Source organism: Dasypus novemcinctus, chromosome 21, assembly GCF_030445035.2.
Source record: "Dasypus novemcinctus isolate mDasNov1 chromosome 21, mDasNov1.1.hap2, whole genome shotgun sequence".
Classification (NCBI taxonomy): domain Eukaryota; kingdom Metazoa; phylum Chordata; class Mammalia; order Cingulata; family Dasypodidae; genus Dasypus; species Dasypus novemcinctus.
In genome coordinates, this window is record NC_080693.1 from 26,169,899 (window position 1) to 26,181,730 (window position 11,832).

The 11,832-nt window shown below is 54.5% G+C and overlaps 2 protein-coding genes across 3 annotated transcripts; one reads left to right on the forward strand and one right to left on the reverse strand.

Moving 5' to 3' along the window:
- Positions 1–1,223: 1,223 nt before the first annotated feature.
- On the forward strand, positions 1,224–6,704 carry ENO3 (enolase 3). 2 transcript variants are annotated; one of them, XM_012523890.4, is made up of 12 exons: positions 1,224–1,329; positions 2,541–2,627; positions 2,879–2,974; positions 3,132–3,190; positions 3,366–3,435; positions 3,832–3,965; positions 4,852–5,074; positions 5,169–5,366; positions 5,573–5,774; positions 6,176–6,284; positions 6,409–6,467; positions 6,553–6,704. In XM_012523890.4, exons 1-12 carry the CDS (start codon positions 1,314–1,316, stop codon positions 6,620–6,622), a joined length of 1,323 nt encoding a protein of 440 aa, XP_012379344.1. In that variant the 5' UTR covers positions 1,224–1,313; the 3' UTR covers positions 6,623–6,704. The 2 variants fall into 2 exon arrangements, with proteins under 2 accessions (XP_012379344.1, XP_004447280.1); XM_004447223.4 differs by lacking the exon at positions 1,224–1,329 and adding an exon at positions 1,801–1,911.
- An 817-nt stretch (positions 6,705–7,521) lies between these two features.
- On the reverse strand, positions 7,522–11,770 carry SPAG7 (sperm associated antigen 7). The gene is made up of 7 exons (XM_004484861.5): positions 11,642–11,770; positions 9,046–9,113; positions 8,728–8,816; positions 8,532–8,616; positions 8,322–8,411; positions 8,068–8,224; positions 7,522–7,947 (listed from the first exon to the last, which is right to left on the reverse strand). The coding sequence occupies exons 1-7, from the start codon at positions 11,724–11,726 to the stop codon at positions 7,838–7,840; spliced, it is 684 nt and encodes a 227-aa protein (XP_004484918.2). The 5' UTR covers positions 11,727–11,770; the 3' UTR covers positions 7,522–7,837.
- Between the last annotated feature and the right edge of the window lie 62 nt (positions 11,771–11,832).

The window sequence follows — 11,832 nt, forward strand, 5'->3', positions numbered from 1 at the left end:
AGAGCTGCACAGGTTACGCTCACTCGAGCCCGCCCCCACTTTACGGGATTATCTCTTCGCTGGATCAACTCCAGCCAACCCCGCCCACCACTTTGGATCACCGGCCGTGCCCCTCGGCCTGTCGCTGCAGAGGTCCCTAAGAGGGGGCTCCCGCAGAGCGGGACTAATTTCGAAGGCGGAAGAATATGAGCAAGCCCAAGATTGGCAACTTTTTCAAGAAGGAGAAAGTCCCTTCTACTTTGGGCCCGCATGGGCTTTTTCTAATTTTTCTTCAATAAAACTTGTGCTAAGAACTCGTGCGATTAGTTGGCCCGTCGCCAGCCCTGGAGCGGGTGGGGGCCTAGAGCGGGTGGAGCCAGTCCCGCTCTGCCCGCCTGGCCGCCGAGGGGCTCGGCCGCTTCCGGCGCCTCGTGGGAGGGGCGCCGGGGTCACGCAGCGCGTCCTGGGCGCGAAGGGGCTCCATTTCAACCTCATCCTGTGGAGTTGAGCGCGGTTTCCACCCCAAACCCCATGGACACCCGGCGCCCCCCGAGTCCCTGTTCCTCGACAGCCGCGGTGTCTGAGTCACTGGCCGGCTCGGGCGGGGCGCACTCCGGGCACGTGGCGGCGCTCCCAGGAGCGGTCTCCTGACCTCTGACCTGCCGCACCCCTCACCCCAGGGTGGCACAAGCTCGGTTGGGAGCGGCCAGAGATAAGGGGGAGGGGCGAGATGGGAGATGAGGAAGGGGTTAGGGATCCTGGGAGGCGGGGCTGGGGGGGCCGGTAGGGAGCAGGCCGCCGGGGCGAGTCACCCGGCGCGGGGAGCCTGCGAGCCGGGGGCGAGGAGCCGAAGTGCTCGGTGTTCCCCGCCGGCCGGGCGGTCCGAGCCTCAGCGTCCTTCCTCTCGTGGCCGGGGCTGCAGACCTCACTCGGGGCAGACTACACTCTCCAGACCCCCCATTGCCGAGAGAGTTGCGGAGTGCAGACACCCACGTCCGGGTAACGCTACAGGCTCACTGCCAGATCGGCCGCAGGCGCCGCGACTGTCACAAAGGACCACCCCCTCCTCCAGTCCATTCATTTTCTTTCACTCCGGATTCAGAACCATCCAACTGATGGGCTGGGGCCGCGTGCCCTGAAGCGTCCGCAGTCCAGGAGGAAAGGGGCTTCTGACCCACGCTCTGCACGCAGAAAGATAAATCCTGTCCCAGCGCTATCAGTAGGGCGCGGCGCCAGCCCTGAGGGCCCGTGTAAATTCGTCTCCCAGCTCCCTTCCCCTCCCCCGCCTGCTGACCGGGATAGGGTAGGATGGGGTGGAGCCGAGAGTGACCGGTATGAGGACCCTGAGAGGTGAGACCCCCTCGCCTTCTGGGTGGGCGAGGGTTGACTTTTAGATCTTAGGGCATGCCCAGAACCCCGTCCCTCCCCTGAGGGCAGAGGCAGCCCCGCTTCTGCCAAGGGAGCTGAGCATGTGTGGGTGTCAATCCTGCAGCCCCTCTTCCAGGCCCCCTCCCCAGCCCTGCAGGGCTCAGGTTACCCCTGGCCTTTCCTAAAGGGCACTAGTTCCTCTTTAACCTTTGCAAAAGGGGAATATCATCTGGGGAGGGGAGAGACACCCCATCCCTCAGATCTGAAGCCCCTCTCTTGCACTTCCCAAGGGGTGGAATTAAAATTAGAAGAGACTATTATTGGGGGACAGAGAGAAAGGGGGGGGGGTGTCCCCAGAGCCAAAGGCTTCATACTTCAGGCTGAAGTGGGTCCTTGGCTGTCAGCCAGGTATGGAGGGGGGAGGATTGAGAGAGAGGCGGAGCTGGCCAGCGGACAGTGTGGCTCGGGGATAAATGCCGGGCCTGAGAGGGGGTGAGCTGACACTGTCCCAGCTGCCACCTAGACCTTGGAGCTCACCCCAACCCCCCAGCAAAGACATCCCAGGTCTGGTGAATCTGTGAGCCCCAGGGCGTGGAGGTGGTAAAGGGTGAGGGTGGTGTAGACTTGGAGAAAATGGGAGGAATTTCAGCTCTTTTCCCTCCTGGGACTGGGGGTGCTGGGACAAACCGAGGGGCTGGACAAACCGATGGCAAACAATGGGAGGACCCAAGGATATAGGGAAGAGAGAAGGCTGTGAGGAGAGGCAGGCAGGGATGGATAGAAAGGGTAGCTGGAGCCAGATGTTCCCCCCCAAGGATTCGGAGAAGACTGGGGTGCAGGAAAATGAGAACCAGAATAGCCAGAGAGGATTTGAGGGACAGGAGGCCATGGAGATTGTTTGACCGGAAGGTAGAAGGAGAAGGCAAATGGGCAGGTTTGTGAGAAATGGGAGTTTGGGCATAGGAATCTGAAGCGTTATAAAGGAGAGGCCCGTGGATTCTTAGGATGGAAGGGTGGAATAGGAGAGGTCTGAGTGGGGGAGGGGGCTGTGCCTGCCTCTTTGGTGTGACCTTTTTGCGGGGGTATTTTTAGCTGCAGCACCTGGCTCCTTGCGGTGGGGAAGACTCTTAAAGGGCAAGGGGTTTCTCGTTCCTTAAGGGATCAGCTGTCCACTCACAGCTCTTGTTCTGCAGCCATGGCCATGCAGAAAATCTTTGCCCGGGAAATCCTGGACTCCAGGGGCAATCCCACAGTGGAGGTGGACCTGCACACGGCCAAGGGTAATGCAAGCCCATTGAATTGCTTTGCCTCAGAAGACCCCCACCCCAATTGACCTTTGTCCCCCCACTCGGGACCACATCCTCTCCTTCCTGTGGGCTCTCCTTCCCTAGACTCTTTCTCAGGCCCTCCTCTTCCAACCTGGCTCCTGAGTTGGGAGGAGCAGGAATCTCTTTGCACTGTCCTCTTATCCTCGGGCTTAGGAGAAATACCTGAATGGGACCCTGTGACCTTCCAATTCCTCCCACCCCAGGTCGATTCCGAGCAGCTGTGCCCAGCGGAGCTTCCACAGGTATCTATGAAGCTCTGGAACTAAGAGATGGAGACAAATCACGCTACTTGGGGAAAGGTAAGGAGAGGCCAGGGCAGGAGGAGCCTGTGTGTGTGGTTTCAGAGTGTCACACAAGGTTAAAGGACTGGAACCCAAAGGTTGTAAGGAGGTGGAATCCACTGGAACCTAGTTGGGAGATCAGAACCCTTCAGAATCCCCTCGTCCGCCTCTTTAGGGGTCCTGAAGGCTGTGGAACACATCAACAAGACTCTAGGCCCTGCTCTGCTGGAAAAGGCAAGTGCAGTGCCTTCTCTCTCTGCCCTCCTTCCCAGGCCCCTGGGGTGCTAGCCCCAAGCAGCCCTTTCCTGGGAGGTACCAGTCACCCCTCTCCCCCAAGTGCTTTTCACTCCTCCATGCTTTGTCTCTGAGAAATCTGACCTCTACTCTCTCTTCACATCTGCCCTTCCAGAAACTAAGCGTCGTGGATCAAGAAAAAGTTGACAAATTTATGATAGAGCTGGATGGGACCGAGAATAAGTGTGAGTGAAGAACTGGGGATGGGGGAAGGGACGAGGAAGCGGCAGGGTAGAGAGTGCAGCAGCAGAGGCCTGGTTGGGTTATTTTTGTGTCCCATATTTTGGGGCACACCATAGCGGGATGGATTTGTATTCATTCCACAGGCATTTCCTGATGCCTGCTGTCTGCCAGGGCTGGGCTGGGCTGTGGACACAGACCTGCAGCTGACACATTACATTCCCCGGGGTGGGGTCTTCCAGAACTCCGCAGGCCGATGGGAGAGATCTGTTAACAGATTCTTAATGCCCAGTGTTTTGGGGCCAGGATTCTTCCTGGAGTCACCAAAAGGGGTGTTTGAGGAAATGACCCTAAACCCTGAGGGAGAAACTCTCAACCTTTCTTCTGCTTGCTCCTTCTAGCTAAGTTTGGGGCCAATGCCATCCTGGGCGTGTCCCTGGCCGTGTGTAAGGCTGGAGCAGCCGAGAAGGGGGTCCCACTCTACAGGCACATCGCAGATCTCGCTGGGAACCCGGACCTGGTACTCCCAGTGCCAGTGAGTGCAGCTGTCCCTGCCAGATCCCTCAGGGACCAATCCAGGGGTGCATAAGCAGCCCCTGGAGACTCCACCTTCCACACCCAGCTCCAAAGGAGCTATTTCCTGAAATTGAACCTCACATGCTGCAGCCCAGCCCCTCCCCTCTCTCCCACAATCCAAACCTTCCTCTAAGATTCCCTGTGCTTCCTTCTCTTGCAACCTAACCCGATTCCTTTACATTCCATCCCTAGGCTCCAAGACTCCAGCCGCTAATTCCAGCCCTGCACCCCATCCCCCATAGCCAATTGAGAGCTGCTTCATGGCAAGGATCATGGCCTTTTAAAAAAAATATCTTCTTAAACCAAATTCTATCTTTGTATTTAATCTTAATAATGTCACCATTTATTGTTACTTGCTAGGCAGTAACAACAGTATAAAGGCACTGATCCCAGAGACAGACTGCTGGGTGCAAATCCCGGAGCCTGCTTATTAATTCCCTGATTTGGGGCAGTTACTTAACCTCTCTATGGCTCTGTTTCCTCATCTATAAACTGGGGGATATAATAGTACCTAGTTAATAGGGTTGTTTTAAGGGTTAAGTGAACTAAAACAGGATCTATAAAGTAGTAATGGCATGTAAGTGTTACCAATTACTGTTATCATCCTATTAGTATATACCAGGCACCTGCTAAGTGCTTTTTATTCAATTTCTCTTAATTTTTGGCAAAGGACCTTGCAAGGAAGTAGGTGTTAGCCCCGTTTAATAGAAATGAAGTAATCTGCTCTGATGAGTAAAATGACTCCTCCTAGTAAGTAGGATTCCACCTAGATTCCCAATTCCTTCCTGAGCCTTCTCACCCAGGGCCCCCTTGGCCCAGGACTGAGCTCCCTCTCCCCTTCCCAGGCTTTCAATGTGATCAATGGGGGCTCCCATGCTGGAAACAAGCTGGCCATGCAGGAGTTCATGATTCTGCCTGTGGGTGCCAGCTCCTTCAAGGAAGCCATGCGCATTGGCGCTGAGGTCTACCATCACCTCAAAGGGGTCATCAAGGCCAAGTATGGGAAGGATGCCACCAATGTGGGTGATGAAGGCGGCTTTGCACCCAACATCCTGGAGAACAATGAGGGTCAGTGCTGAGCACTTTGGTGGGGCAGACGGAGGGGCTGTCTGCAGAAACAAGGGGCCCTGGAGCCTCAGGTTCTCTCTTGCTCCTCTCCCAGCCCTGGAGCTGTTGAAGACGGCCATCCAGGCAGCTGGTTACCCAGACAAGGTGGTGATTGGCATGGACGTGGCAGCTTCTGAGTTCTATCGCAATGGAAAGTATGATCTTGACTTCAAGTCCCCTGATGACCCCGCACGCCACATCTCTGGGGAGAAGCTGGGGGATCTGTACAAGAGCTTCATCAAGAACTATCCTGGTGAGACTCCCAGGTGTTCCACTGTTCATTCTCATGTCCTCCTGCAACTGTCTAACATGCTGCTTTCAGGGGCCTCTCTTACCACCCACTCAGGTCCTTGCAATCCTTAGCCCTATCACAATGCTTACGCAAACTCCCTGCCCCATAACTCCTGCATGAGGCCCCTTCTGACTCTAACCCCCAACTCTGCCCTCATCTCCCACCAGTGGTCTCTATTGAGGATCCTTTTGACCAGGACGACTGGGCTACTTGGACATCGTTCCTCACGGGGGTCAACATCCAGATCGTGGGGGATGACCTCACAGTCACCAACCCCAAGAGGATTGCCCAGGCTGTTGAGAAGAAGGCCTGCAACTGTCTGCTGCTGAAGGTCAACCAGATCGGCTCAGTGACTGAATCCATCCAAGCGTGAGTCCCTCCTGGCTGCGGGCCCACCATAGCCTCCCCCTGTCCCAACCTTGCCGACTAACTCCAAGTCTACCTTTCCCCCAGGACTTGACCCACATGCACTCTCCTGACCTCAAGGTTTAGACTAACCTAGGCCCTGACCCCAAGAACTTTGCTGTTGTAGCCCTGTCATGCCCTCCCCACCCCCATGCCATTCCTCTCTCCCAGGTTCTGCCATTCTTCCCACCTGATTCTTTAAGACCAGGAATTTCCCCTTCGTTCCTACTTCCCAGAGAGCCTAGAGTTACTGCCCTCTTCCCTGCTGGGCAGCACTACTCAGAAGGCAATTAGAAGGGGGAAAGCCCCACCAGCCCCTGGCTTTCCCACGGACATCAGGCTTATCAAGCATCTTCTCTACTCAGCTGCAAACTCGCTCAGTCTAACGGCTGGGGGGTGATGGTGAGCCACCGCTCCGGGGAGACTGAGGACACGTTCATCGCTGACCTCGTGGTGGGGCTCTGCACCGGGCAGGTACTCACAGCTCCCCTCAGCTGAGTGCCTCCCACCGCTGAGTTGAATGCCACTACAGGCTGTGCCCTTGGGCCAAGGCCAACCCTTCCTCTCCAGCCTCACCCAACCTCTTTCCACTCCTCAGATCAAGACTGGTGCCCCCTGCCGCTCGGAGCGTCTGGCCAAATACAACCAGCTCATGAGGTACAGTAGGTGCAGTGCACCTACTGGGGTTGGGGAGCCGAGGCTGTCGGGTTGGGAGGCAACAGCTCTGGCTTTTGCCTTCCAGGATTGAGGAGGCTCTCGGGAACAAGGCTGTCTTTGCTGGGCGCAAGTTCCGTAACCCGAAGGCCAAGTGAGAAGCTGGAAGTTCCAGGTTCCCACTGGACAGACCCAAGTCTTCAAGCTCTTACCCCTTAAATAAACACTGGTGCCAACCAAGACAGTGGTGTGCTCCTCTGTGGGAGGAAGGGGTGCTGGTCTCTGGGCTGGGTAAGACAGGAGGTTAAGGCAGTAAGTAGAGGGGTGGAGACAGGAAGGCAGGCAGAGAACAGACATGTAACTACGGGGAACAAGGAGGAAGTGAGGGACTCAGTCAGAGAGTTGTGCTTGATCTAGAACTAAAGCTCACATATTGAGAGGATGTCAGTGGAAGCAGGTGCCACGTGCAAAATGAAGCTGAAAAGGTACCATTAGAACAGGGAGCCAGCTCCAGGAGAAGCAGAACAGGAGTGGGACCCCCACTCATGAGGTGGGAGAGGACGGATCAGATCTGCCCATCAGGTGAAGTAAATGGTCCACTGAATGCAGTGGAGAGGAGTAAAGGTCACAGCCTGAGTGCGGGGTTGTGTGACAGGAGTGTAACAGGAGTGCAGCTACTACTGGTATGGCGCATATGAGGACCTAGAACCGCTGTAAATGTTTAGCATATATAGCCCATGTAATCTTTGAAACAACGCTATCAGAGAGGTGCTGTTTTTAATCCCCCATTTTAAGGGTAAAGAGGCTGAGGCACAAAGAGGTTAAATAACTTTTTCCCTCCCCAACGTAACAGAGATGGTAAGTGGCTGAGGCAGGATCCAAAGCCAGGCCATGGGGCTTCAGCAACTGTGCTCTTAAAAAATGTTATCTTATAAATCCCTAAGCAAGTCCAATATTTGGCCATCATTACCTACACAAACAATAATTTCATATTTTTTGACCTAAAAGTTATTCCCCTTCCTCTCTGCCAATGACTACAGGACAAACAAACCAGGACTTGGGTCAAACAGTGTTTATTGAATGTGAAATTACCCCAGGCCCATGGGGAAGAAAATTGCAAGGAGAATGAGAAGAATACAGATTAAATACCCGCCTCTACATTCATACTCTCACACATGCACGCACACATACACACACACCACATACATATCCAAGCTCCAACAGTGACAATCCAAAAACCTGCTTCCCCCAGCCTCAGTGACAGATAGTGGGAGGTGGTTCAGAGGTGGGGCTCCAGGATGGGTTTTGATAGCAGCAGCCTTGTCCCTCTCTGCCTCCTGCCCTGCCCCAGGGGCCAGAGGGAGCTTGGGTGCCTAGGAGGTAGGTGGCAACTCTTCCCCACTCTGCCGCAGACGCTTCTTGGCCCGGATCTCATTCATGGCTTCTTCAATGGAGCGTGTGTCCCTCTTGTTGGCCACGGGCACTGGGGGCAGATGGGAGGCTGGGAAGGGCCTAGAAACCCTGGGCCTGGACCTCTACTCCCTTTTCCCCATATCCTATGCTCTTGTCCCCAGACCTCCCTCAGCCCCCACTGTGGCCTCACCACAGCCGTAGGTCTTGTTGGCCTGTAGCATGTGGGCCGCATCCTTGGCTGCCCCTTTGCCAATGAGGTGGCTGTACTTGTCCTTGTAGTCGCTGGCTGGGCTCACCACCGTGGGTCCCTGCTGGGCCGCCTCCTCCTCCTGCCGCTGGGCCAGCTCCTGGGGGGCAGAGGTGGGGTACTATTGCTCAGCAGCCAGGATCGGCCCCTCACAAGTGGTGGGCTGCATGGCTCAGGGACTGCAGAGCAGAGCTCACCTTCAGCTTCCGCTTTTCTGCAGCCTTCTGGGGGTCCCACTCCTCTCCACGACGGTAGGACTCCAGCTCTTCATCTGAGGGTGCAAACTCCTGGGGAAGAAGGAATGGTGGGGTCAGGATTCCATATAAATGTTTTATCTCGTTCCTCTCTCTCACGGGGGTTCAGGCTGAAAAAAGACTAGAGGAGAGTGAGGAACTTGGGCCTTTCACCTTTTTGAAGATCATGACATAACGACACTCGTCATCCTCCCCGAAGGAGAAAGATGTCAGGCCAGCCACTTCCACTACATCATGTCTGGGAAGGGAAGGCAGAGAGCAAAGAGTACAATCAGATTCTCAAGGAAGCCCCAGCTGGCCCTTTCAGGCCACACTAGCAACCTGCCTGCCCCAGCCCAGAGACACTCACAGTATGCTCCTCTCTATCTTGCTCATCGGCTGAAACTTTTTCTTGGTCTGCCCACTGTCCTGGATGAAGTCTGACACCTCTTTCTCCATCTTGGGAGAGGGAAAAAGGAAGAAGAAATGAAATGATGGCTCTACCCAAACACCCCTCTCCCCAACTAAGCCGAAAGGCCATCTAGATCTCCCCCCACATTCGCCATTCTCCATTCCACTGGCTTCACCTCTCTTGAGACACTTTTAAGAACCTTGAGTCCTCAACCTTCCAATTCTAACTTTTAGGAAGTCCTTCCTGAAGGCTGCCTTTGCTGTCTTCAGTTCTCACCCTTTTACGAAACTCCACTTTCTGTTGTTTCTCTTGCTCCTGTAGTTTCTTCAGGCGGGCAGCCTGCTCTGGGGGTGAGAAATGGCAGCATGAGGCCAGGATGGGAAGCATGGATGGGTAGTGTGTGTGAGGTTTCAAAACTCTGGTGTCCAGAGAAAGATGTCAGGCTGGACTATTCTTTATTCACCAAGCATTTATTGATGTTTACTACATACCTGGTCCCATGCTAGGGTGATCAAGATACAACAGGAGTTTCAAAGAATAGATTCATGCTTAATTCCATTTTTCAGCCCCACTGGGGAAACCAATTAACAAACATTTATTTAACACACACCACATACACAGAATTCAGAGACACCTGGAGAGGTGAGAAGACTAGACTAAGCCCCTGGCCTCCAAGAGTTTATCATCTCATTGCCTATGTAACAAGGGGGAAGTTATTCAACTTCCTATATTTTGTAACACCCACGACTTCCCACTTCTACCAGACAGGATGAAGCAGAATGGCTAGTCTGATACAGTTCTTTGAGAATGCAGGTGTGTAAGGTTAGCTGCAAAGGAACTCCCCACCCGGTGGTCTTACTTTACCCTCCTTCTCTTCCTCAGATCCAAATTCCACACCAGACCCTCTCAAGCCTCTTGTCAAGGGGGGTGTATTTTCAACCTGGGTTCCACTCCTGCCTGTGTTCCCCCAGGATGTGACTGTACTGCCTCTGCAGGTTTGAGCATATACCCCTTCCTAAACTTGCTCCTCTGCCTGAAATGACCCATCCTCTCTTTTGCCATTTTGAGTCTTTTAAATCCTTAACATCCACTTCTACTACAGGATCTGAATCCCTCCAGCTGCACTGAACCTTGTCCCATTTCCTAATCATTCCACATCTTTGCACAGATTATTCCTTCTGCTTGAAACACTTTCCCTCCTCTAGCGAACTGTTGAGATCCTCCATGAATTAGAATTAGTCAATTCTTCCTCTGGGCTCCAAAAGCCCATGGTTCAGACACCAACTATAGCATATGCTGAGAACCAACAAAAGGTAACTTCTGTTTGTCTCCCCAACCAGACTATGAGCTCCTTGGAGGCAGGAACCCTGTCCTATTGTCCTGGGTCCCAGGCCTAACAGCCTAGGAGCTCTTTTAACTGTCATGGTTAAGAGCATAGACTCAAGCATCACAGATGGATTTGAAACCTGTCACTTACTAACTGTGTGACCTTGGGCAAGTAACTTGACTCTGAATTTCAGCTTCCCAGTCTGTCAAGTGAAGCTAGTGATCCTCACCTAGACAGTCATGGTGAGCATTAAATAATTCCAATTTCCCATTCCCATTATGCTCCCTCCTTTCTCAGAGCCTCCAAATACACATCTCCCTCTGCCTGTAACACCTTTCTCTCCCCTCTCACTCAAATGATCTATTCTTCAGATCTCGGCTCTTTTGGAACACAGCAGACTAGGTCGGGACCCTAGGTACACACTCTCTCACAGCAATCAGTTCTCTTTCAGAGCGTTTATCAAGGTGATTATTAAACGCCTGTGTGACCATTTCATGAATGCGCGGTCAGCCATGCTGTGGGATTCTTGAAAGTATCCCTGGCCCCCAGCACACAACAGGCGTTCAGTAAATAAAGGACAACATTCATATATTAAGTAGCGGCTGAAGGTGGGAAGCTGAAGCCCGGGATGGTCAAGGCCCGCAGGATTGGAGCAGGAGTGCTTCCCCAGATAGGCCTCCTGCACTCCGCAGCTCAGGCAACCCGTGGAAACCTCGACCGCCGGCCTGGTCGGGCCGCGCCCTAGGCCGGCATCTCAACTCCAGGACCCGCCAGCAGGGAAGTTACTCAGAGAAGACAGGCGGGGAGCCTGTGACCAATCGGATGAGGCCGGGGCATTCTCATTCCTCCAATCAGCATCACGATCCGCCGGGGCAGCTCGGATGTTAAGGCTACAGATGGGAGAACGGTTACTGGCGGGAGGCAGAAGGGACGGGGTTAAATCAAATGGGCCGGGCAGAAAGGCACAGATAGGTCCACAAGGACCCAGCAACCAATTGGCAGTGCTGCGGATGAGGCGGGTGAGAAAGGTCGAACAAGACTTAATAGGTAGACCTTTAAGTAGAGCTAGCCAATAGAGGGGAAAGGACTGTAGATGGGCGTGCCCTGCGCCCAATCGGAATAGAGATGAGGGTGCAGGGACAGGCGAGGCGAAAGGGGAGGAGCCGAGAAGCGGTCGAGTACATCCTCCTCCAATCCGACGAAGGGACCAGTGGCCCGAGGAACGAGGAAGACGCGTGGGGTTGGAGGCATCCTGCCAATCAGAGCACGCCACAGCGGACGGGCGGGTCGTTCCGCTAATTGAAAACAAGGACTGTGGAAGGCCAGGGTCCGGAACACAAGGAGGGTGGAGCTAGGTTTCAGGAAGCCAATCATCACCCTCTAAAGGGAGCGGGCGGGTCTGCGGCCCTTTTAGGGACTTCGGGGGGCTCCGAAGGGGCCTGTGAGGGGTCTTTCAAGGTTGAAGAGGCGGCACGGTCCAAAGAGGGAAGAGTGCGGTCCCGAGAACCAGGCGAAGAAAGGCGGTTGTGAATTTGGGATCCTCACCTCGGGCCTTGCGCCGAGTCTCCTGGTCACCGAGGCTGGGCGGCTTCTCCATGGAGCTCAGGATGGAGCCCAGTAGGTCCGCCATCTTGGGAGAGACTGAGAAGGGGCGGTGCGTCTTAAAGGGAGGGGCAAAGTGCCTTTAAGGCCGGAAATTCGTCGGAGGCGAAAAATCGCGCGCCCGCCCCGCCCGG